The sequence below is a fragment of the Taudactylus pleione genome, unplaced genomic scaffold (genome assembly GCF_031769625.1).
Source record: "Taudactylus pleione unplaced genomic scaffold, aTauple2 ptg000634l, whole genome shotgun sequence".
Lineage (NCBI taxonomy): Eukaryota > Metazoa > Chordata > Amphibia > Anura > Myobatrachidae > Taudactylus > Taudactylus pleione.
This window is the reverse complement of record NW_028285036.1, coordinates 2,755,959-2,782,754: the sequence shown is the minus strand read 5'-3', so window position 1 is coordinate 2,782,754 and position 26,796 is coordinate 2,755,959. Positions and strand designations below refer to the sequence as shown.

At 49.0% G+C, this 26,796-nt stretch overlaps 1 protein-coding gene across 1 annotated transcript; it reads right to left on the bottom strand.

Moving 5' to 3' along the window:
* Nucleotides 1–890: 890 nt before the first annotated feature.
* Nucleotides 891–15,532, bottom strand: MED21 (mediator complex subunit 21). Its single transcript, XM_088454903.1, has 4 exons — nt 15,431–15,532; nt 12,331–12,445; nt 11,689–11,789; nt 891–1,504 (listed from the first exon to the last, which is right to left on the bottom strand). Exons 1-4 carry the CDS (start codon nt 15,470–15,472, stop codon nt 1,328–1,330), a joined length of 435 nt encoding a protein of 144 aa, XP_088311029.1. The 5' UTR covers nt 15,473–15,532; the 3' UTR covers nt 891–1,327.
* Between the last annotated feature and the right edge of the window lie 11,264 nt (nt 15,533–26,796).

Genomic DNA, 26,796 nt, shown 5'->3' with positions numbered 1-26,796 from the left:
CAGGGTGTAGCAGAAGAAAGGGATAGTTATAACTGACAGTATACAAAAACAGAGATTAGCGCTAACACAAGTCACATACAAACCAGAAAAGAACATTACATGTCTGCAATGGGCACTAATATCAACTACACAAACCGCAGTGGCTGGTAACATAACGCTGTGTATATAACCTGGCCCTTGGGAGAGAGATATACAGGGAGACTGGACCTAGCGATTTTCGGAGACTGCTTAAAATGGCTGCCGCGTGTCTCTGAGGGGGCGGAGGGTGAGGGAGGAGCAGCCCAGGAAACACCAGGAACGCAGTGGAATGGCGCCCAGACCTGGGGGAGGGGCTGCAGGGAGAGCGCCTTATCCCCTGGCTGACGTTAACCACCGGGTCCCCAGGCCTTAATAATATGCCTCTGCGCCAGCATGTTAATGCCCCGGTGGTCTAGTGGAGTAGTGGGCGAGCCAGTGTCCACATCAGTGCCTCCTTTCTGTCTCCTGAGACCGGAGGTAAGACTGCACTAATACACGGGGCCGGGGGGAGGACCGGAGCATCTTGGGATTGAAAAGCTTTGCTGTTGGTGTCCGGTCCCACCTACACCCAATGTCTTCCTGTGGAGCCCTATGGAACCTGATGAAGAAATACAATTACTTGCAGAAGAGCCCACACTCTGGAGCCTTCATGATACGACACAAGGACACTCGTGATTTAATCAGCTGTAAACACAGCAACTTCACTGGTGAGCTCATTACCAGGAAACGGCCGAGTCACCTGCGATGGCATTTCTGTGACCTAATGTATTAATAATAAGCCCTGGATGAATCACAGCGTAATTAGAAAGAATAATAATAATTTCTAGACTACAACATAATGATTAGGAAGAAAACAATAAAAGTCATAATACTTAACAACATTAACAGATTTATTAGCAAAAATCCTCGGACAGGAACAGCTGCCGTGCGGCTGGCGCAGAAATCCACGTGGGGCAGCGGACGCTGCAATTGCCGGAAACTCTGGAACTATAGGGAATAACAGCTCGGTTTCTGCAACAAGAACTCATCGCGGCTTTTCCCACGAATTAGGCCCAGGAGATCGACAAAGGAAATTTCCACCAGACGCAGACTGATCAGAGGACGGAGAGGGCAGATCTGTTTAATGGAAGCTGCTTTCTCAGACAGCTTGCACAAAGACCAACTGAAGAGCATATCAAGCAAAGACCCCCCCCCCCCCCGCCCGAAACCCACAGTAATATCAGGCCAGTAAACAATTCCTTCACATCGCTGTCCAATGGTTTAGTAAGCACTCAGAGGCTGTATCCAGGTGTAACATCGCCCCCTAGTGCTAGCTGTCGGGAGGGGCCTGTGTGTGGATTATGCTTCTCGTCTTCAGTTGAGATTGAGCAATGTCAGCGAGCGCAGTCTGTATCTTTTCCAGGAGCATGTCCCCCCTGTAGACAGTCTCCTCCAGGCGGGTAGCGGCTGCGTGGTTCTCCTCTTCCAGTTGGTACAGACTGGCAGCCTTCAAACACACAGACAGGCAAAGCATGAATACCAGTAGTGTATGTGCAGCTCATATCTGGTGCTGCCATTATCATCCACAGATAGGAATAGGAAAAAATACAAACTTATAAATGAATACATCACATGGTGTTTAGGCCCCCATACATCAACAACTGATTGCAGCAATCGTGCAATTTGCAATCAATTGCTGATGTATGGGGGCCTTTTCATAGTCATTTTTACTAGGGCTAAATAGATTGCTATAGACTGTGCACTGGTGTTTTTAAACCTGGAAAATATGCTGAAATGCTTTAAGGGTCTCTTCTACAGCGGCCGCTATTAATGATAATTGTACGGATTTTTTAGCGCCTTGTGATTACCATAACAAATGATGTAGGGGCCTATTTATCATGAAATATTTGCGGCATATTCCCCCAAAAACACCCCTTTGAGAGATAACCGCAAATATTTAGCGGCCCCCCAGATGAACTAAGGAGGGATCGCGGCAGATATCTCCCGCTACCTGCTGCTGTCCCTCCATTTCCCATAGCAACTGCAACCCCCATAGGTTTCTATGGGGGAAGTGGATGGGATTCCCTCAGATTTAGCAAGCTCCGGAATGTGAACCCTCTCTGGCAAAGGCCGCCGCGCATGCGTGATCGGTGGACTGCGCAATGCGCAGGAGTGAAGAGACCGCTGAAGCAGTCACTTCACTCTGAGCACATCACAGGGACAGTCTCCTTTCGGAGCCCCAGTCCCTGCAAATGCTATTTGATACAGCCTGGGGCTATCATCGCTAATATCGCGCCCAACATCGCACTGCAAACAACATTTTTTGATAAATGGGCCCCGTAGCGAGCAAAAGACTACGGAATGCCCCTCTGAGCTCCATTTTCTCCGTGACATCCTCTTCCAGCATTTGCTATACAGACACGGTCTCTCAGACTGTCAGCATGTCATGGGCCTCTCAGACTGTCAGCATGTCATGGGCCTCTCAGACTGTCAGCATGTCATGGGTCGGCAGAGGGACGTAATGTGTTTTGTGTCGGCTTTGTGCAGCGACATCCTCCTCTCCTTCTCCCTTCACATGAAATGCCGACAGTCTGAAAGCTGGTGTAGAAAACAGACTGTGCGCATCTAGCAGTCAGACCGTGGCCCACATGCAATAAGGCTGCGATTTGTTAGTACCAGGGTGATTTCGGCAATAGCTGATAGATTTAATGTGCCAATTAGTTTTAAAAGCAAAACAAAGTTGTTTTTTTGCTTTAAAGCTATTTGCCGCTTTAAATCTCGCAGCTATTTTGCTGAAATCACATGGGGACCAGCAAATCGCAGACTATTACACCTATGTCCCCATGTGTTTTGTGTCAGCTCTGTGACATCCTGCCCCCCTGCCTGACACTCACTTAGAGCGGGGATCCTGCGGCAGCCACACAGGTTTGCCCTCCAAAGAGTTATATAAAATGTATGTGCAATAGGTACATTCTATGTGAGATAGCGGCTTTAATATTGTACTTCAATCGCACAGAACAGTTCTGTCTGTTTTTTCCCCAGGTATTTCTGGTTTATTACCATTAATTGTATCTATTTTCCGTTAAAAGCAAAACAAAATGGGGAAAAAAATAACTTATTTCCGACAACTGTGGAGTTTGACTTGTAAATCTGGTTAAGTGTCCATCTTCCCTAATGTCCGAGCCCTAAGGTGATGTTCTTGGTAAATTTAGATATCCACCAGTACATATGGCATTGTTCAATACTTCAGCTACTGTTTAACTACAATTCCCAGCATGCCCTGTGTTAGGAATTATCATATCACATGGGAATGCCACAAGACGACTTTTAAAAACAAGAGATATGGTAAGAACTTACCTTTGTTATCTCTGTTTCTACGAAGTCCATAGGGTCCACAGGGTTGACCTTGGGGTATAGGTTGGGAACCAAATCCGGGCACCACGCAGTTAAAGCTTTTAGCTCCCAGGATGCACTGGGTCCACTCTCCCTATAACCCCACCCCCAAGCCAGAGGCACCTCAGTTTGTAAGTAGCCAAAGGCCGGAGGAGGAGAGAAAAAGAGAGAGAAAACTGGAACACTCAATAACCATACTCACCGAAATGGGAGACGGAAAACCGGTGACCAGCCACACAGCCCATATGAAGCCAGGTGCGTCAGGGCGGGCGCCCTGTGGACCCTATGGACTTCGTAGAAACAGAGATAACAAAGGTAAGTTCTTACCATATCTCTTGTTTTCTACTTCAGGGTCCATAGGGGGTCCACAGGGTTGACCTTGGGGATGTCCCAAAGCAGTTCAACCAAGGGTGGGGACGCTCCTGTGCTGAGAGGAGAATCCGTCGCCAAAAAGGAAGCATCCTGAGAGGCAAAGGAAACCAATGCCTAGAACCTTAAAAAGGTGTGGACAGAAGACCACGTGGCCACCTAGTAAGGCAAAACAGCCGAGGCGCCACAGCGAGCCGCACACGAGGGTCACATGGCCCGAGAAAAAACAAGCATCAACAACAGGAAGGCCTACCCATGGGTAGGCCCCTGAGGAAGACCTACGAGGCCATCCAAGCCAACATTTGGTTATAGGCCGGCCATCCTTTCCTGTGAAAACCAGAAATCTCAGACCACCAATAAGGAGTCCGATTTCCGTAAGGAACCTGAACGGATCACATAAATCCAAAGAGGCCAGACCACAGTCAATGAGGCCACACCAGCCGAGAGGACTGGGGACAGAATGGCCGTACCATAAGTTCCAGAATAATATGGAACCTGAAAACCACTAAGAAGAAACACAGGGCGAGAGCAACTCCCACCCAGACATGATGCCCTCCAGAAGAGGGAGCCACATGAGAACGCTCCCAATTCAGACACTCTCCTGGTTGATATAAACACCCTGAGAGAAAGAGAGAGCCTAAGCAATAGACCATGTAATGGCTATCACAACCAGCGGTTCCATTGACTGTCCCCGGAGGTAACGAAGAACCACTACTTACTCCCAAGGAGTCCCTAGGGAGGACAAATGGAGGCATAATCAAGAAAACACTCCAAAGGATGAACTGGATACCAGAGTGAAGCAATTCCATATCTTAACCATACTGACAGTGTAGAGATCCGCACTGTCAGGAAGACCAGGCCACGTGTGAAACCCAAGCCAGCCGGAAGGAATGCCAGAATATCTGGAAATCCTGGACACTGGAGGATTGTATCGACAGGTACAATACCATAAGATTTATGGCTGCCACAGTTTGTGGTAGGTCCCAGCAAAAGCTGATCCATGTGCTCTAATCATTCCAACGATGACAAAGCCAGGGAAGCCGTAAGACCACTGTAAGGACACAGTCAAAGACAAACGACCCAGGTCCAAGGCAAAACCAAGGACCCTGAGACAACAGGTCTGGGCAGTGAAGCATCAGGGATGGAGTATCGATGTAGAGACTCCGAAGATCCAAGTACCCCTGACATCTGGGGCAATCAGGAGCCACCAGCAGGAAAGCATCTCCGTCTCGATTGAAAACACTTCCAAAGACCTCGAGGAAGAAGGGAGACCGGAGAACACAGGTACACAAAGTGGAAGGACCACTTCACCGACAAAGTCGCTGAAGTTTGCTTCAGAATCCCCAGAGCTGAACTGTAACACCATAGTGTGATAAAGTCAGAAGGCCATGAGGGTCACCTCAGGGCGGCCCCCCCTGCTCACCAGGAGATGAAACCTCTCTTGGGGAAGAGACTAGTCCCCGGGATGCACGTCGTGACGGCTGAGGACTCCCGCTTCCCAATGGAGAGCTCCTGAAATGAACGCTGCCGAGATGGTCGGGAGGAGACCCTCGGACTATGTCCGAATATGTGACATACCTGTCATTGCCACCCAACGAACAGTGTTGCTAAAAAGGAAGCCACTGTCCTGACCCTGTCGGACTGAACCTTTTCAGGTTCACCGGGAAACAAGAGTTATGCCAGAGTAAGTTAATTGACAGGGTGGAATCGACAGACGTCCAACTGCACTGAAAAGGATTCGGTCCAGACACTGTCCCTAGCAAAGAAAACCCTGGACGAGATGGCCATAGCCACCCGGACAGGGACCGACTTGCCTCCGGAGAGAGCATCATCGTTTGAACAGTTATCCGACAGAAAAAACTCATTCCATCTGAAGATGAGCCAATTATGGAAAGGCCTGGAATGGAACTGAGCCCATTCCACCATGCATCCCAGAGTGTAAAGACATCTGTCGACTGCGCAGACAACCATGTACTCCTAATGGAAGAGAGGAGATTCCGTCTTACGCCAGAAGAATTCTCAGATTCTGAGAATCCAGCAGGGATCCTAGATGAAGAATACCCAGAGAGGGATGCAGGGAGGACTTTTTCCCCGTTGATTAAACGTCTGCACCCTGAAGAAGCCACAGTCATCCTGACCTGGCCGTAAAGTACCCCGGTGATCCCGCTAAGAGCAGGAGGCCGTCCAGGTACAGGAGCATTGGGATATACTGAACAGAAGAACTGTCAGAAAATCCAAAACGCTGGTAAACCCCTGTGGGGCTGAGGACAGTCCCAACAGGCAGAGCCCGAAAAATTGTAAGTGTTGCTGTGATACAGCAAACCTCAGCCCATGCTGAGGAAAGGTCTCTGTAAGTACCCGTAGGCACGCGTCCTGTATATCCAGTGATACCCTAAAGTCCCCAGGTTCCAAACATCGTATGATGGAGCATAGGGATTTCCTCCTGAGCCCAGGTAGCTTTAGGAACTGGTTCAGGGAATTGAGACAGAGAACAGGCCAAAGAGGACCATTCAGCCACCGCACCAGAAAGAAAACAGAACAACCAGTCCCTCACTGAGATAGTGGGGATGGCCCAATTAGCTCCGATTACCGCAACAACTGCATAGCTTTCTGGATCTGTAAGGCCCTTGTAAAGAGGGCGTACCCTCCTACCCACGTAGCCGCGGCAACTTGACACTAATACCGGGCGAACTGAGAAAATCGGTATCTCCCAGTTGTAGGCCTGTCCCGTCAGACTGAAGAGATATCCGTAGGTTCAGAAGCAGGATCGGCTGGCAGTCCAGGCCTGCTCGGTACTGGATATGTCGGCCCTTGTAGATGCCGACAGTCTACGAAGAAACAGACCTTTAGGCTGACCCAGAGGACAAAAAAGACTTAACAGACTTAGTCTGAGGCCTTGTAGTGGGCATAGCTGAAAGCGGTAAACTTGTCGTTAGTAATACTGCCAATGTTACTACAATCTTGTCAAGGTCAGGACCAAACAATATCAACCCTAAAGATGGTATCTGCACCTCTGCATTCCCAGAGCACAGCCATAGGGTATTACGGAGGATACAGTCGCAGCCGGAACTCTGAAAGTTAGGAGACTGGTATCCAATATAGGCATGTCCACCTATGACAACTGCATATATTACATGAGCGACCAAATACATTTGAACCCCCGACGTGTTGGAGGGGAAAAAACGTTACAAATGCATCAACCCAATATGCAATAGTATTAACCAACCATGCTATAGCCATGGTAGGATGGGTAACAACTCCTGAAAGCAAGTATACTGATTTCAGGCAGAGTTACCACCTACGGATCCGAAGAATCCGACCACGCAGGAATGGGAGGCGTAGTAACGTCTGTAATCAGACGAGTAACACGCCCATCCCCCCCAGGAGGGGCTCGTGATGACCCTCAGGGAATTTGGGACAGGAGGCCAAACACTGTTGTAACACCTCCTATCTGGCAACAGCCAGAGTCCCGCTATGCGATCCACCCGCTAGTCAGCAACAGGTAACCCGAAGGCACGCAATACTGAGGGTGTATGATACAGGTGCAGGTCAACATTCACTCTAACCAGAATGGACCTGCTACCAGCCCTAAAGCAGGGATAATAATACCTGAAATAGGCTTCCCCCCGTGTAAGAGGGAAAGAGCCCCGAACAGTACCCAGTTCACGGCAGAGCCAACTGGGAAGTAACCACAGGGCGTCAACCACGCCAATTAGCGTTTCGTAGAAAACGACATCCACCCAGGGTGGCTGTTGTGGTAATCCCTGCAAGGGGAATGACAGACTATTGTGGCACCAGGGGGAATTCATATACTGCGAAAAACCCCTGCAGGGAGCGGTAGTCTGTGTCACAGGGGAAGAGTGCAAGAAGCTGCGAGATACCCTGAGATGAAAAGGGCAGTATGGTGAAGTAACCCCAAGTGAGGTACAACAATGGGGCCCGCCCGGCGATCCGCAATTGAGAGGATCCCGAGAAAACAAACCGCCCAAGGGGGTCGTGAAAGAGGCCGGCACCAGATGACGCCACATACAGAACCCTTTATGAGTCAAATCCTCCGCACTAACACCTGCAGCACATGACTTGCAGGATAGTAAAAATGGGTGCAGTATAACGCTCTATCTCCTGGTCAGACATATCTGACCAATCTTGGCGGAAATATTAAGCAGCACTATACTGGTCCTGACTGATGCCAAAAATTAGCTGCAGGGACCCATTTTCAGCGTATGCAACACACAGTTCCATCTAAAATATGGCAACGTGCAGCACGCAACAGTATGTGACAAACCACACAAATATTAACAAGTATATAAATGTGAGGTCTCAGAACCACCCTAAGTACAGCTGTATTAGGGCAGATAAAGAAAAGGGATAGATATACACTGACAGGTGAGAGAATAAAGTACAGTCAGCACTAGCATAAGTCACATACAATGCAGATATATACATATATACATAAACATGTCATATAATATACTGCACTATTACACTGCATTCAACTGCCCAGATTCAGTGTCTGGGAAGGCTACAGCGCTGTGTACACTGACCTGATGGTGAGGTACGCAGGGGGACTGGACTCACTGCCATCTCCAGAGATTTCTGCTGCACCACAGAGATAAAATGGCCGCTGGAGACCTCAGAGGAAGCGTGGCCCGCGGAGGAAGCAGCTCAGCGACGCCAGACTATGGATACTGAAAGGCGCGCTGAGCTGAGGGGAGGAGCCGCTGTAACAGGGAAGGCTGCCTCCCCTGGCCGGCTATTAACCCCCGGGACGCCGGCTCCCTGCACCGATCGTTAAGTCCCTGGTGGTCTAGTGGACACACGGGGTATGGGGGGCCCGCCGCCACTGCCGGCGCCTCCGGTCTGTCCCCTGAGACCGGAGGCACAGGACTGCATTTGAAATGCGCGGATCACCGCAAGCGGTGATCCGCGACCTTACCTGCTCCCCGTGGATCCGGCAGCAGTCCTGGGCGCCCGCAGAGTCCGGCTAGTACAGACTCTGGGGTCCCGCTGAGATCCCCAGATCTGTACTGGCGTCTCAGCGCCAGTGGGGTGACGGAGCGGCAGCTTAGACGTCCTATGGACAGTCCGACGCTGCCGCTCTGAAGAGTCCAAAGTCCATGGAAAAAACTTTGTCCCTAAAAAAATAAAATAAGCTTAGGGGCTGCTAATCAGCTCCCCCTGCGCTAACGGTGACCCGACTCCGGCCGGGCACCAACTTAAACTGAGGTGCCTCTGGCTTGGGGGTGGGGTTATAGGGAGAGTGGACCCAGTGCATCCTGGGAGCTAAAAGCTTTAACTGCGTGGTGCCCGGATTTGGTTCCCAACCTATACCCCAAGGTCAACCCTGTGGACCCCCTATGGACCCTGAAGTAGAAATGCATTGTTTCTCTCCCCTGACAAGGAGTCAGGCAGATGTAGGGAGCTGCTCAGATCAGGGAATAGGTAATGGTATATGGGAAGGTCAAAGTTTTGTGTAGAACTAATCTGTCAATGTTCACGTGACCTGTTAATCTACTCCCCAAATTCCTTGAAGATCTGTGAAATGTCACAGACGCTGACCCTTTACCAAAGACCCATACAGCCATCAAAAAATCCCATTTAGGAAGAAGGAATAAATGAGGTCATATTAGAATGATGAAAAACCTCTGTTCTATATAATATTATGTTCACATCTCCTGTCTTTGTTGGTAATGAGATGCTGTATTATTTGATGTACCCCTGCAGACATAGAAGGTGTTTGAACTTTTCCTCTCTTCAGACAGTTGGTTTAAGCATGATCTGGACAAAATTCCAAAACCTAACTAGCATCTACACAGGCCAGTAGGACAGCAAAATTGGGCGCTGCATTACAACCTAGGTAGGCATAATATACCATGTAGAACTCAAACTTTGTGCAATTCGGACATGGGGAATTGCTCCATATTCTGGATTATCCCTGCAAACAGATTCATGTAAGTGAGACGGTTATTTATTTCCTTTTCGTTTCTAAATTTTTTTGCCCAAGACCATCTTTGTATGTCATTTTTAATTGTGTTTTTGTTCACCGAAGTGCCAAAAGTAATGGGATAGATTCCTAGTATCGGGTAGGACCCCCTCTAGCTTGGCGAAGTACAGCGACGTGGCATTGATTCCACAAGTGGATGAAAGACCTTGAAGAAATGTTGACCATGCCGCCTGGATAGCTTCTCACAGCTCCCTAATATTTGTAGGTGCAGATGGACCTCTGCACCATGTCCTATAAATGCTCGATTGGTTTCACATCAGGAGAATGTGGTGGCCACACCATTAATCGGTATTCTCTGGAATGCTCCTCGAACCAATTATGGACAACTTGGGACCGATGACACGGTGCATTATCCTTCAGGAATATTCCATCGTTGTGGGGGTACATGAAGTCCGTGAGGGGCTGCAAATGGTCAGCAAGCAATTCAACGTAGTGGTTACCGGTCAACGAAGTGTTCAGGTGAACCAGGGGATCCAACCCATGCCACGTGAATACACCCCACACCGATTATGGAACCAGCACCAGCCTCTGCACAGTGCCTTGATGACAACTAGGGTTCATGGCATCACCAGGTCTGCACCAACCAAACCCTACCATCAGCCCGAAACAACTGGAACTGTGACACATTGGACCACGCCACACGTTGCCAGTCCTCCAGGGTTCAATTAGTGATGTCACAAGCCCAGGTGAGGTTCTGTGTCTGGTGTCATAGTATTAACAGGGGCACTGGTGGGTCTTCTGCTCCCATATCTCATGGAAGCTAAAGAACGCTGCGCTGACCTCCTGGATATGTGTCTAGTACCTCCTGCATTGAGTGTGGATGTGATCTGAGCCAGTGACCCTCGTCTGTTACCACGGGCTCACGAGATGTCAGATTAAAAATGATGCAGGTCCTGGTATTTCCAAGATGTCACAGTACAGTGACACCACCTAGAATTACATACTAGCTGGGTATGATATCCTGGCTGTCGGGATGCCGCTAATCAGAATACTGACAGCTAGAATCCCGACACCCATAGGACTCAATAGTGAGTTTTCTAAACCCTACCCTAAACCTCCCCCCTAGTGCCTAAAAGTAACCTCCCACTCCCCGCACCCTAATCCTAACCCTCCCCGGTGCCTAACCCTAGCGCTGGTATTAAGACAGTCGGCATCCCGCACGCTGGGATGCTGACTACATCCCCCCTTACATACTTCTATTTCATGACTATTGGCATTTCAGTGTATATACTTTTAAGCATTGTATCTTTCGCCTATTAAACTTCATTTACTAGAACTGGTCTCTGATTCTTAATGGATCCATTTTGCATTGGAATTCAGCTAATCTATGCTACACATCTGTACTACAGGGTATTATTTGGGCAATGATACCTGGGACATAACTGGAACTGCGTAGGGAGATCAGAAACTTCCTACTTGGAGATTGTCGCTCCTCAAACAACTTTCATGGTGGCAGAACCTGGACAATAACAGTGAGTGGGAGAGATACTGGGGAGTGTAATCACTTCTGTAGACAGACCAGTTTTTTTTTTTTTTTTTAACTCTAGTGTCAAACCCACGCCATGCAGGCTGAAGTGAGTGCCGATCTTGACAAGATAACGGATAGCGGCTAGAGATTGGAGTATCTTGGAACGAGGTCTGTGACACCGTGCAATAGATTTGCCGTTAGCGCATGCTAAAACAGAGGCTGGAACGAGGTCCGTGCAATAAATTTGCCGTTAGCGCATGCTAAAACAGAGGCAGGGCATGCTGGGACATATAAGTTTCAGAGCGAGTGGAGTGCTGCTCGGTGCTTATCCCTGCCCTAATATAAAAAATAGTTCCCACCTCTTTTCCATGGCATAATATAGGATAAGGGGAAAGGGTGGAAGGAGAAGGAGTGGCACATTGCAGCTCCCAGAGCGTATGCCAGCCGCACACCTCACCTGTAACGCAGCCGTAGATTCCTCACTGGGCAGAGAGTCGATGAGGACATCAATGTCCTTCGCTGTGCGGGCGATGAGGGCAGCAAACAGCTGGGCATACTCTGACCAATGACAAAATATAGACAACTACAACTTAAAATATTATTTACCAAAACTGACTTCATGAAACTGGATTATTTCCGCAATCCTTGAACTTCGGTAGCAAAGGAAACCCAAAATGTGTCATACAAAACTAGTATCAATGACACAATAAGTTATCAGAGTTTATAAACTACACCATAGTCATATCATGCAAATACACCATATATGTTTAGGAGAAGAGACTTCTGGGAAATGTCACTTAGCAGGCCTTATACATATTGCTTTACTGACTGTTCATAGTGCCCACAGCTAGAGAAGGGGTGGACCGGGGACTAGAGCAGGCCTGGCCAATTTGTGGCTCTCTAGCTGTTAAACTCCAAGTCCCAGCATGCTTTACCAGCTGATCAGTGAGAGGATATGCTGGGACTTGTAGTTTCACAACAGCTGGAGAGCCACAGGTTTGCCAGGCCTGGGCTAGGGGAATAAATGTAAGTGGTTAATAAATAGTGATATATATTTTTTATTACCTGGATTACACTTTTAACATTTCCCTCCACCTACCTTCTGTGGGGTTTGAGGGCTGGTCCTTGTTTACGCTGGTCTGGATGGTGTTGAAAGACGCAGGGGGCGCACATTGCTGGAGTACGCCGATGGCGTTACAGAACTGATCTGCCAGCTGCACATAGGAAGGAGAACAAGGAGATCACTGTAAGTAAATATCTCTCGGCGATATCACACTGCGATATTCCAGTCTCTGTATACTGCCGCTATACTCTGCACACTATACCGCACTCTGATGCGTTTCATGATAACCTGCTCCACCTGTCCGCCATTTATAAGTAGTGACATTTAAAATCTGGTGGTTATAGGGTGACCTTCAGGCTGTACAAGACCAGCTCGTTACATTTCTCATGAATATAGTGTCCTGGGTGATAAGGTGCAGATGGTGGAGGTCTTATATAGTTGCTGGGAGAACAATACCAGGCGCACAGAACATGTAGGATGACACAGGGCAGAGAAGCTGCAGCAGGGCACTCAGATATTATACAGCTATAATAATAGCTATAACCAGAGGTGCAACGTGTGTGACATAGATCCAAAATATTAGGCACACAGTACATATACTGTACTAGTATTATAGAGGTGACAGAGAGATGGTGACTATTGTGGGGAACGAATGCGGCAGTAACACCCTGATGTTGGGCGGTGGGTGTTAGTCCTGCTCGCAACCTTCTCTCTCTTCGACATGGTGGTATGTCTTGTGGCTTTTGCGGTGAGTAGGACCGCTCGTCTCCCTTTAACTTTTACCAACAGGGAGCCACCATGTTCCCGCCCAGTCTCCCCCCTCCATGTTCTCACCCAGTCTACTCCAAGTTCCCACCCAGTGTCCTCTTTCCTCCATATTCCAGCCCAGGCACCCCTGGATGTTCCTACTAACTGTCCCAGCAAGAACTTAATATCAAGAATGAGAAACCAGCCCAATAAAAAATCCTCGGCACCCCCACTTCACTCATCCCAAGATTCCCCAAATGTCCCTTACTTGCTACAAAATTCTACCACATGCCGTTGGACTCCCCACTTACAACAAAGTGCCCCCTCCCCCACGCACACTAGAGCCCAACTTGCCATAGAATTCCCCAACTAATCACCAGATCCCACATGCACTCAGACCTCTCACCCCTTACTCCACATTAAGGATGGCCATTAACCATCATCGATTGTTTGCTGTCGATGGTGGAGAGCCGATGGTTCTCCACAATCGATGGCTGCCAGGCGACGATGGGTTTTTATATATTCGACACAGCAGCAAAGGGCTTAGCTCTACCTCAGTGGGCAGCTAAACCCTGACACTTGATATTCCCCACAGCAGGGACGACCACTGATTGTTCCCCATTAATGGTTTACGGTCATCGATATTAACCACTGATGGACAACAATGGGTAATTTATCAACAGCCATCCATGCCTCCCCCACACCTTCCCACATGCCACTTAGACCTCCAATCCTCATTAACATACCTCCCAATATTTCTAAAGGCAAAAGTGAGACAAAATAAGCCCCGCCTAAAATAAGTGTCCCCACTCAATGCAAGTCTACATTACTAACCTTCACAGACAGAGCCTGCAGGAGAAGGAGGGAGAGCACCCACTGCAGAATAAACTGCACTCCCCCCACCTCCTCCCATGTGCTATGTGACTTCCCTGCACTGCACAGAGGAGGGCACATAAGCTGGAACCCAGTGGCCGCGGATCTCATTCAGACCAATTACCCACCAATGTAATAACATGGTACACTATTTTCCTGGAAGTATTAGAACAGAGGTTCCCGAACTCGGTCCTCAAAGGCACCCTAACAGTCCAGGTTTTAAGGATATCCATGGTTGAGCACAGAAGGATAAATCAAAAAATTGAGGTACTAATTAAGTCACCTGTGGTCAAGCAGATAGCCTTAAAACCTGGAACTGTTAGGGTTCCTTTCAGGACCAAGTTTGGGAACCTCTGTCATACAGCACACGTCATCTCAACATCAGTGTATTCCAATGGCCTGCACAGTCACTGGGTCTCAATACAATAGAGACCCTTTGGGATGTGGCAAGCATGGTAGAGTCTAGATTTCCTTTGCGGAGAGGACCCGGACGTCATCAGCTACTGTCCGACGGCATTCCCTACCATCCACATGGACATAGAGGGGGGAAATAGACATAGGGCTCGATGCTATTCTGCGCGAAGTGAATAGCTCCGGGAATCAGCTCCCAGAGCTATTCAATACACCGCGCAGCTAACCCTGACTAAGGATTTCTTCTCGCACTCCTCTGGGGATGCGAGCAGAAATCCGACAACAGTCCCGGCGCAAGGCTGTTTTCTGCCCGTCGCGCCTGGATAACAGCATCGCGCCGGGAAGTTAGGTCGGGGAATGCCCGTTCTCGTGCCTTAAACAGGGTGTTTAGTCGCGAGAATGGCCATTCTCCGACTAAACACCGCGCACAATTGAATAGTTCTGGGATCTATCTCCCGGCGCTATTTACATCGCGGGCAACTGAATCGAGCCCATAGAGGGGAGAAAATCTTGTGGCGAGCGTAGCGAGCCACTGTGCCAAAGCGTGGCAAGCAAAGCGTGCGCGAGGGGACAAGTTTCTTCTCTAGGTGGACTTCCAGGACCCTAGCGCAAAGGAGAAATAAGCTCAACCATGGCAGCATTAATCTGCCGCAACCGCGTGATGTGGTCATGTCACCAATTACCAGAATCTCCAGGGTGCAAGGCACAATATACATGTTAGGCACAGCGCAAAGGTCAAGGGTGTGTGTGGCACGGGAGACAAAACACGTACAAGGGAGGCGTGAGGCACCATAACACATACAAGGGAGGCGTGAGGCACAAGACACATAAGGAAGAGACGAGGTACTTATATGTGAGATGCGAGGCACAGGGCAAGGCACGTATATGGGAGATGAGGCACGGGACAAGTACAAGGGAGATGAAAGGTGTCTGGTATGTTGGGGAACTGGATACAGAGAACTCTATACCACCCAACAGGGTGAAGCTGTACGTACAGAACGTAGGAACCCAGCATAACGCCAGTATTTCCCCTACATATACAGGGAGCCGCCACCATACAGCTGCCCCGGAGCAGGAGACCGGCGGGACCCGGGGACACACTCACCGAATTCAGCGCATCCTGAAGCTGCGTCAGGCGATCCGCCATTGTAGAAGCTGGCAAAGCGAAGCCACGCCCATAGCCAGAACGCGCTCTCCTATTGGTCCCTCATTTTTACAGACGTGAATTCTGCCCTCAAATTTTTTTTTTTTCAACTTTATTAATCTCTCAGCAGGCCCTGAGCAAACAGGCAGACAGACAGCACTAGCACTAGCAGCAGCAGCAGGATCACATGTGTGTTACAGAAGAATGCCTCTCTGAGAGCCTGAGATGTGAGAGGTGACACACAGTCACGTACCTCAGCCTCTCATCTCACAGGGAGCAGCAGCCTGTTGCTTATATATGGGGGAGATGTATCAAACTTTCTAAGAGTGGAGAAGTGGAGGCGTTGCCCATAGCAACCAATCAACTTCTAGGTAGCATTTATCAAGTACAGTCTATAAAATGATAGCTAGAACCTGATTGGTTGCTACGGACAACGCCTCCACTCTTTAGAATGTTTACAAAAAACATACTTTTCAATGATACTAGTTATTAGTTATTATTCCACTTTGTTCAAGGAAAGTTAAAGGGGAAAAAAGGAAAACAAAATAAACACGTTTGCCATGGGATGGGAAGTTCATGCGCTCATAATAATGTGGGACGGTCTTTCTAAGAAATATGGTAGCATGCAGTGAGCAGGCCTCTGGCTGAGTAGACCTCGGACTGTATCAGGGCTGAACTCAGCGCAATCCCTCCACACAGAGACATAGGGGTCTATTTACTAAGCAGTGTTAGGAGACAGAGTGAAAAGCCATAAGAAAGTGATAAGGTGCCAGCTAATCCGCTCCCAACTGTCATTTTTCAAACACAGCCTGTGAGATGGCAGTTAGAGTAGAAAGTGATAAGGTACCAGCCAATCAGCTCCTGTCTAGTAACACTGCTTAGTAAATAGACCCCATAGACCTCATACCACCTCACAATCTCTTTGATCGTATCTGGTTCTATTTAGGGGCAGATTTAGGGTTTAGGCCGCCCCTCGGCACTGCTGTCTGCCATGGCACACCCTGAACCCCTCCTTACAACCTTGTTTCCAACCAGCTGGCAACAGGGCTCCGATGCAGAGGGGGCTGTGTGTGCAACGATAATCAGCGCCGGGTGCTGCTGGGTCCACACTCTGAAATTATTGGATGGCTGTTCGGCCTGATTATTACATAATATGTACCAACTTAAGTGAATTATAATGTTGTGCACAGTATTTATTTTTTATCACCAGTTAATTATATAGCGGACACATATTCCGCAGCAGGTTACTAAACACAGTTAGGGCCATGGTGGGAACTGAACTCAGGACCTAGGTGCTGCAAGGCAGTAATGCTGCCCACAGAACCTACAGAGAGCAGATCTGTCACCAGTTCCTCTAACGTTACATTGTTGCCATAAATTTGCGCGGCATGAAGTGCTGTCTTTGCAGTAAGGTTCCGGAGGAATTAGGCATTATGAACAGTGGCGTAACTAGGGTATTTGGAGCCCAGGGCAAATTTGAAAAGGGAGCCCCCCAACATCCCGAGATGTGCGCGAAAAAAATGGGCGTGGTCACTTAAAAATGGGGCGTGTCAACATGACACACCCCTTTATTTTTACGCTGAACATTCCTATCCATATGCACCTTAACCCCAGTAGTACCCCTTATACAGTACCCCCAGCATGCAGTTGTGGTCCCTCTTATGCAGGCCCATAGTAGTAGTGCCCCTTATACAGCCCCCAATTAGTTCCCCTTACTCAGTACCCCCAGTAGTGGCCCCCCCAAATGCAGTGCCCCACGTAGTGTTCCCCCTTATGCAGTGCCCCCAGTAGCAGTCCCCACAATGCAGTGCGCCCAGTAGCGGTATCCCCTTATATGGTGCCCCCAGTAGTAGTCCCCCCCCTATGCAGTGCCCTTTATATAGTGCCCCCAGCAGTAGTCCCCCCCCATGCAGTTTTCCCAGTAGTGATCCCCTTATGCAGGCACCCTGTAGTGATCCCCCCCTATCCAGTGCCCCCTGTAGTGGCCCTTCCTATTATTGCCCCCAGTAGTGGTCCCCCCAGTGCCGTGCCTCTTGTAGTAGGCCACTTTTATAATGCCCCCAGTGGTAGTTCCCCCCCAAGTAGTAGTCCCCAGTAGAGTAGGTCCTCCCAATGGCGCCCCCAGTAGTAGCCACCCCTCCCCCAGTAGAGGTCCTCCCAGTAGTAGCCACCCCTCCCCCAGTAGAGGTCCCCCCAGTAGTAGCCACCCCCCTCCCCCGTTGTGCAGATAGGTTTAAAAAAAAAATATATATATATATATATATATATATATATATATATAAAAATATACTTACCTGAATCTCTGCTCCTGGTCCTGCTCCTGCTCGCGACGCCGCTCCCGCCCGGGCTGGCGCGCTCAGCATTATGGGACAGACGTCATGACGTCAGTCCCATTAACCACTGCAGGAGCCGGACGGAAGTCCGGCTCTTGCAGTGGGTGCTGCAGCAGTCAGTGAGAGTCTATCTGACTCTCATTGGCTGCTGTTTAACACACGCATCGCCGCCAGCAGTGTTATGCACAGCCTGAGCCCGCCTCCTGGCGATATTGGGCAAGCGCTCAGGGGGAGGGAACGGGCTCAGGCGTGCAGCACAGGACCGGCGCTGGAAGCCTAGCGCCGGTCCTGTGTAAATGTGTAGCGCTGACCGCACTCATTGCGGTCGGCGCTACACTGGCTAACTAGGGCGGGCGGGCCGGTACCGGTCCAACGGCGCCCAGGGCACGCACCCCGCTCGCCCTGCCCTAGTTACGCCACTGATTATGAAATAAAATAACACTTGAGCACCAGTAACAGGAGAGGCTCTCAGGATACCCTGTCTGAGAGGAGAGGCTCTCAGGATACCCTGTCTGAGAGGAGAGGCTCTCAGGATACCCTGTCTGAGAGTAGTTTGGTTAGTAATACCCCTTTTATACCAGAGCTAAAACCCGGGTTATTGCAGGGTTAACCCGGGTAGCTCCTTGGTGTAAAAGGGGAGAAGGTTGGATCGCCGGGTCGAGTGACCCAGCAATCCAACCCAGGTAACTTGCAGGGTTTAACACGGGAATAACCCGTGAAACCCTGCAGTGTAAACGGCGCGATCCGGGTCAGGGTGACCTGGATCGTGCCGCATGCCTGCCGATTGGCCGGCTTCAGTGGTGCTTGGAGATGACATAATCTCCAAGCGTCCACTTCAACGCCGGAAAAGCCGGGTCTCTGCAGACCCGGCTCCGGTGTGAACGACGCCAACTCGGGAATATCCTGGGTCGGCGTCGGGGAAATTCCAGGTCTGTTCCAACCTCTGGGTAAGACCCGAAATTTCGGTATTAAAGCGGTATTAGTGGAATTGCTGGTTTCTAAACGACTAGTGAAACCACTTGTCCTCCAACAGTATTAAAAGGGATTTGGTAAACCAGGTATAAAACCCCCAGTAAGTGTCAGCTTTACCTGCAATGATTCTGTGTATAACATGAAATAAATACAAGGTGTGTTTTTATTTCTGGCCTCCCTGCTGATACTGACACACTGGGGCCTATGTGATAACACGCTGCAAGGAGTAATGATGTGCCGATAGCCGCCCAGTGCATACAGAATAATGGGTATGATGTCACCGTGGCTGCAGCGTGTGATGTCATCCTATTGTGTCTCTGGCTTCCTAACAGTCAGACTAATGGGAATGATGTCACCGTGGCTGCAGCGTGTGATGTCACCCTATTGTGTCTCTGGCTTCCTAACAGTCAGACTAATGGGAATGATGTCACCGTGGCTGCAGTGTGTGATGTCACCCTATTGTGTCTCAGGCTTCCTCACAGACAGACTAATGGGAATGATGTCACTGTGGCTGCAGCGTGTGATGTCATCCTGTTGTGTCTCTGGCTTCCTAACAGTCAGAATAATGGGAATGATGTCACCGTGGCTGCAGCGTGTGATGTCATCCTATTGTGTCTCTGGCTTCCTAACAGTCAGACTAATGGGAATGATGTCACCGTGGCTGCAGCGTGTGATGTTGCCCTATTGTATCTCTGGCTTCCTAACAGTCAGACTAATGGGAATGATGTCACCGTGGCTGCAGCATGTGATGTCGCCCTATTGTATCTCTGGATTCCTAACAGACTAATGGGAATGATGTCACCCTATTGTGTCTCTGGCTTCCTAACAGTCAGACTAATGGGAATGATGTCACCGTGGCTGCAGCGTGTGATGTCGCCCTATTGTGTCTCTGGCTTCCTAACAGTCATACTAATGACAATAATGTCACCGTGGCTGCAGCGTGTGATGTCACCCTATTGTGTTTCTGGCTTCCTAACAGTCAGACTAATGGGAATGATGTCACCCTATTGTGTCTCTGGCTTCCTAACAGTCAGACTAATGGGAATGATGTCACCGTGGCTGCAGCGTGTGATGTCGTCCTATTGTGTCTCAGGCTTCCTCACAGACAGACTAATGGGAATGATGTCACCGTGGCTGCAGCGTGTGATGTCATCCTGTTGTGTCTCTGGCTTCCTAACAGTCAGACTAATGGGAATGATGTCACCGTGGCTGCAGTGTGTGATGTCACCCTATTGTGTCTCAGGCTTCCTCACAGACAGACTAATGGGAATGATGTCACCGTGGCTGCAGCGTGTGATGTCATCCTGTTGTGTCTCTGGCTTCCTAACAGTCAGAATAATGGGAATGATGTCACCGTGGCTGCAGCGTGTGATGTCATCCTATTGTGTCTCTGGCTTCCTAACAGTCAGACTAATGGGAATGATGTCACCGTGGCTGCAGCGTGTGATGTTGCCCTATTTTATCTCTGGATTCCTAACAGTCAGACTAATGGGAATGATGTCACCGTGGCTGCAGCATGTGATGTCGCCCTATTGTATCTCTGGATTCCTAACAGACTAATGGGAATGATGTCACCCTATTGTGTCTCTGGCTTCCTAACAGTCAGACTAATGGGAATGATGTCACCGTGGCTGCAGCGTGTGATGTCGCCCTATTGTGTCTCTGGCTTCCTAACAGTCATACTAATGACAATAATGTCACCGTGGCTGCAGCGTGTGATGTCACCCTATTGTGTTTCTGGCTTCCTAACAGCCAGACTAATGGGAATGATGTCACCCTATTGTGTCTCTGGCTTCCTAACAGTCAGACTAATGGGAATGATGTCACCGTGGCTGCAGCGTGTGATGTCGTCCTATTGTGTCTCAGGCTTCCTCACAGACAGACTAATGGGAATGATGTCACCGTGGCTGCAGCGTGTGATGTCATCCTGTTGTGTCTCTGGCTTCCTAACAGTCAGACTAATGTGAATGATGTCACCGTGGCTGCAGCATGTGATGTCATCCTATTGTGTCTCTGGCTTCCTAACAGTCAGACTAATGGGAATGATGTCACCGTGGCTGCAGCGTGTGATGTCACCCTATTGTATCTCTGGATTCCTAACAGACTAATGGGAATGATGTCACCCTATTGTGTCTCTGGCTTCCTAACAGTCAGACTAATGGGAATGATGTCACCGTGGCTGCAGCGTGTGATGTCGCCCTATTGTGTCTCTGGCTTCCTAACAGTCATGCTAATGAGAATGATGTCACCGTGGCTGCAGCGTGTGATGTCATCCTGTTGTGTCTCTGGCTTCCTAACAGTCAGAATAATGGGTATGATGTCACCGTGGCTGCAGCGTGTGATGTCATCCTATTGTGTCTCTGGCTTCCTAACAGTCAGACTAATGGGAATGATGTCACCGTGTCTGCAGCGTGTGATGTTGCCCTATTGTATCTCTGGATTCCTAACCGTCAGACTAATGGGAATGATGTCACCGTGGCTGCAGCGTGTGATGTCGCCCTATTGTATCTCTGGATTCCTAACAGACTAATGGGAATGATGTCATCCTATTGTGTCTCTGGCTTCCTAACAGTCAGACTAATGGGAATGATGTCACTGTGGCTGCAGCGTGTGATGTCGCCCTATTGTGTCTCTGGCTTCCTAACAGTCATACTAATGACAATAATGTCACCGTGGCTGCAGCGTGTGATGTCATCCTGTTGTGTCTCTGGCTTCCTAACAGTCAGAATAATGGGTATGATGTCACCGTGGCTGCAGCGTGTGATGTCATCCTATTGTGTCTCTGGCTTCCTAACAGTCAGACTAATGGGAATGATGTCACCGTGGCTGCAGCGTGTGATGTTGCCCTATTGTATCTCTGGATTCCTAACCGTCAGACTAATGGGAATGATGTCACCGTGGCTGCAGCGTGTGATGTCGGCCTATTGTATCTCTGGATTCCTAACAGACTAATGGGAATGATGTCACCGTGGCTGCAGTGTGATGTCACCCTATTGTGTCTCTGGCTTCCTAACAGTCAGACTAATGGGAATGATGTCACCGTGGCTGCAGCGTGTGATGTCACCCTATTGTGTTTCTGGCTTCCTAACAGTCAGACTAATGGGAATGATGTCACCCTATTGTGTCTCTGGCTTCCTAACAGTCAGACTAATGGGAATGATGTCACCGTGGCTGCAGCGTGTGATGTCACCCTATTGTGTCTCAGGCTTCCTCACAGACAGACTAATGGGAATGATGTCACCGTGGCTGCAGCGTGTGATGTCATCCTATTGTGTCTCTGGCTTCCTAACAGTCAGACTAATGGGAATGATGTCACCGTGGCTGCAGTGTGATGTCACCCTATTGTGTGTCTGGTTTCCTAACAGTCAGACTAATGGGAATGATGTCACCGTGGCTGCAGTGTGATGTCATCCTATTGTGTCTCTGGCTTCCTAACAGTCAGACTAATGGGAATGATGTAATCGTGGCTGCAGCGTGTGATGTCGCCCTATTGTATCTCTGGATTCCTAACAGACTAATGGGAATGATGTCATCCTATTGTGTCTCTGGCTTCCTAACAGTCAGACTAATGGGAATGATGTCGCCCTATTGTGTCTCTGGCTTCCTAACAGTCATACTAATGACAATAATGTCACCGTGGCTGCAGCGTGTGATGTCATCCTGTTGTGTCTCTGGCTTCCTAACAGTCAGAATAATGGGTATGATGTCACCGTGGCTGCAGCGTGTGATGTCATCCTATTGTGTCTCTGGCTTCCTAACAGTCAGACTAATGGGAATGATGTTACCGTGGCTGCAGCGTGTGATGTTGCCCTATTGTATCTCTGGATTCCTAACCGTCAGACTAATGGGAATGATGTCACCGTGGCTGCAGCGTGTGATGTCGCCCTATTGTATCTCTGGATTCCTAACAGACTAATGGGAATGATGTCACCCTATTGTGTCTCTGGCTTCCTAACAGTCAGACTAATGGGAATGATGTCACCGTGGCTGCAGCGTGTGATGTCACCCTATTGTGTCTCAGGCTTCCTCACAGACAGACTAATGGGAATGATGTCACCGTGGCTGCAGTGTGTGATGTCATCCTATTGTGTCTCTGGCTTCCTAACAGTCAGACTAATGGGAATGATGTCACCGTGGCTGCAGCGTGTGATGTCGCCCTATTGTATCTCTGGATTCCTAACAGACTAATGGGAATGATGTCATCCTATTGTGTCTCTGGCTTCCTAACAGTCAGACTAATGGGAATGATGTCACCGAGGCTGCAGCGTGTGATGTCGCCCTATTGTGTCTCTGGCTTCCTAACAGTCATACTAATGACAATAATGTCACCGTGGCTGCAGCGTGTGATGTCATCCTGTTGTGTCTCTGGCTTCCTAACAGTCAGAATAATGGGTATGATGTTACCGTGGCTGCAGCGTGTGATGTCATCCTATTGTGTCTCTGGCTTCCTAACAGTCAGACTAATGGGAATGATGTTACCGTGGCTGCAGCGTGTGATGTTGCCCTATTGTATCTCTGGATTCCTAACCGTCAGACTAATGGGAATTATGTCACCGTGGCTGCAGCGTGTGATGTCGCCCTATTGTATCTCTGGATTCCTAACAGACTAATGGGAATGATGTCACCCTATTGTGTCTCTGGCTTCCTAACAGTCAGACTAATGGGAATGATGTCACCGTGGCTGCAGCGTGTGATGTCACCCTATTGTGTCTCAGGCTTCCTCACAGACAGACTAATGGGAATGATGTCACCGTGGCTGCAGCGTGTGATGTCATCCTATTGTGTCTCTGGCTTCCTAACAGTCAGACTAATGGGAATGATGTCACCGTGGCTGCAGCGTGTGATGTCACCCTATTGTGTGTCTGGTTTCCTAACAGTCAGACTAATGGGAATGATGTCACCGTGGCTGCAGCGTGTGATGTCACCCTATTGTGTCTCAGGCTTCCTCACAGACAGACTAATGGGAATGATGTCACCGTGGCTGCAGCGTGTGATGTCATCCTATTGTGTCTCTGGCTTCCTAACAGTCAGACTAATGGGAATGATGTCACCGTGGCGGCAGTGTGATGTCACCCTATTGTGTGTCTGGTTTCCTAACAGTCAGACTAATGGGAATGATGTCACCGTGGCTGCAGTGTGATGTCACTCTACTGTGTGTCTGGTTTCCTAACAGTCAGACTAATGGGAATGATGTCACCGTAGCTGCAGCGTGTGATGTCACCCTATTGTGTCTCTGGCTTCCTAACAGTCAGACTAATGGGAATGATGTAATCGTGGCGGCAGTGTGTGATGTCACCCTATTGTGTCACTGGATTCCTAACCGTCAGACTAATGGGAATGATGTCACCGTGGCTGCAGCGTGTGATGTCGCCCTATTGTATCTCTGGATTCCTAACAGACTAATGGGAATGATGTCATCCTATTGTGTCTCTGGCTTCCTAACAGTCAGACTAATGGGAATGATGTCACCGTGGCTGCAGCGTGTGATGTCACCCTATTGTGTCTCAGGCTTCCTCACAGACAGACTAATGGGAATGATGTCACCGTGGCTGCAGCGTGTGATGTCATCCTATTGTGTCTCTGGCTTCCTAACAGTCAGACTAATGGGAATGATGTCACCGTGGCTGCAGCGTGTGATGTCACCCTATTGTGTGTCTGGTTTCCTAACAGTCAGACTAATGGGAATGATGTCACCGTGGCTGCAGCGTGTGATGTCACCCTATTGTGTCTCAGGCTTCCTCACAGACAGACTAATGGGAATGATGTCACCGTGGCTGCAGCGTGTGATGTCATCCTATTGTGTCTCTGGCTTCCTAACAGTCAGACTAATGGGAATGATGTCACCGTGGCGGCAGTGTGATGTCACCCTATTGTGTGTCTGGTTTCCTAACAGTCAGACTAATGGGAATGATGTCACCGTGGCTGCAGTGTGATGTCACTCTACTGTGTGTCTGGTTTCCTAACAGTCAGACTAATGGGAATGATGTCACCGTAGCTGCAGCGTGTGATGTCACCCTATTGTGTCTCTGGCTTCCTAACAGTCAGACTAATGGGAATGATGTAATCGTGGCGGCAGTGTGTGATGTCACCCTATTGTGTCACTGGATTCCTAACCGTCAGACTAATGGGAATGATGTCACCGTGGCTGCAGCGTGTGATGTCGCCCTATTGTATCTCTGGATTCCTAACAGACTAATGGGAATGATGTCATCCTATTGTGTCTCTGGCTTCCTAACAGTCAGACTAATGGGAATGATGTCACCGTGGCTGCAGCGTGTGATGTCGCCCTATTGTGTCTCTGGCTTCCTAACAGTCATACTAATGACAATAATGTCACCGTGGCTGCAGCGTGTGATGTCATCCTGTTGTGTCTCTGGCTTCCTAACAGTCAGAATAATGGGTATGATGTCACCGTGGCTGCAGCGTGTGATGTCATCCTATTGTGTCTCTGGCTTCCTAACAGTCAGACTAATGGGAATGATGTCACCGTGGCTGCAGCGTGTGATGTTGCCCTATTGTATCTCTGGATTCCTAACCGTCAGACTAATGGGAATGATGTCACCGTGGCTGCAGCGTGTGATGTCGGCCTATTGTATCTCTGGATTCCTAACAGACTAATGGGAATGATGTCACCCTATTGTGTCTCTGGCTTCCTAACAGTCAGACTAATGGGAATGATGTCACCGTGGCTGCAGCGTGTGATGTCACCCTATTGTGTCTCAGGCTTCCTCACAGACAGACTAATGGGAATGATGTCACCGTGGCTGCAGCGTGTGATGTCATCCTATTGTGTCTCTGGCTTCCTAACAGTCAGACTAATGGGAATGATGTCACCGTGGCTGCAGCGTGTGATGTCACCCTATTGTGTGTCTGGTTTCCTAACAGTCAGACTAATGGGAATGATGTCACCGTGGCTGCAGTGTGATGTCACCCTATTGTGTGTCTGGTTTCCTAACAGTCAGACTAATGGGAATGATGTCACCGTAGCTGCAGCGTGTGATGTCACCCTATTGTGTCTCTGGCTTCCTAACAGTCAGACTAATGGGAATGATGTAATCGTGGCTGCAGTGTGATGTCACCCTATTGTGTGTCTGGCTTCCTAACAGTCAGACTAATGGGAATGATGTAATCGTGGCTGCAGCGTGTGATGTCACTCTATTGTGTCTCTGGCTTCCTAACAGTCAGACTAATGGGAATGATGTCACCGTGGCTGCAGCGTGTGATGTCACCCTATTGTGACTCTGGCTTTGTAGCATCAGCCTAATGTAGTTAATATTACAGAAACCTCCTGCAAAAGTCTAATTAGCGCTGCAGACACGGTCCCCATTATTCTAATGTTGGTGTACAGCCAGTAACTGGCTAGCAGTATTAGTGTGTAAAATATTACTGTTCTTACTGTGATCTATGACATATTGGCACTGATCCCTGCTCTCTCTCTCCGCAGTTCTTTCAGTTGAAGAAGACCATTTCTGTGTCACCAACCTGATCCTGTCATCCTGCACCTCATAAGATATTAACTCCACACCCCCCTTCCTACCTACCCCCTGAAAACATTTGTATACATTTTTTATTACAATAAATGCTTTCCTTTAGACCACACTGCTTTTTCTTACAGACATTTTACTATCACACACAGGTGACAGGTAACATAAGTACAGTACTCGTACATCACCGCTAGGGGGCGCTGGTGTATGGTGCTGAGGCTGGGGAGGTACAGTGTGGGAAATGATTTGGTCACACATTACAGTCACCAGAACAGAGATAAACCTCCCAGAGGCCGCGGAGACCTGAGCTCACTGCTGGCACTTTTCCTGCTAATTTCTATAATTCTCAGTAATACATAGCGCTGGTGCCCCCACTCCTACATAGCTACACCCACCTCAGTGTATTAGCCAATTACATGACCATGGTGGTAACACACTTCCTCATATTATCAGGATCAAACATCACTTTAATGATAAGGGCGCACGTGTTCACCAGGATTTTTACGCACTGTTCCCTATAACGATGTGGGATATGACA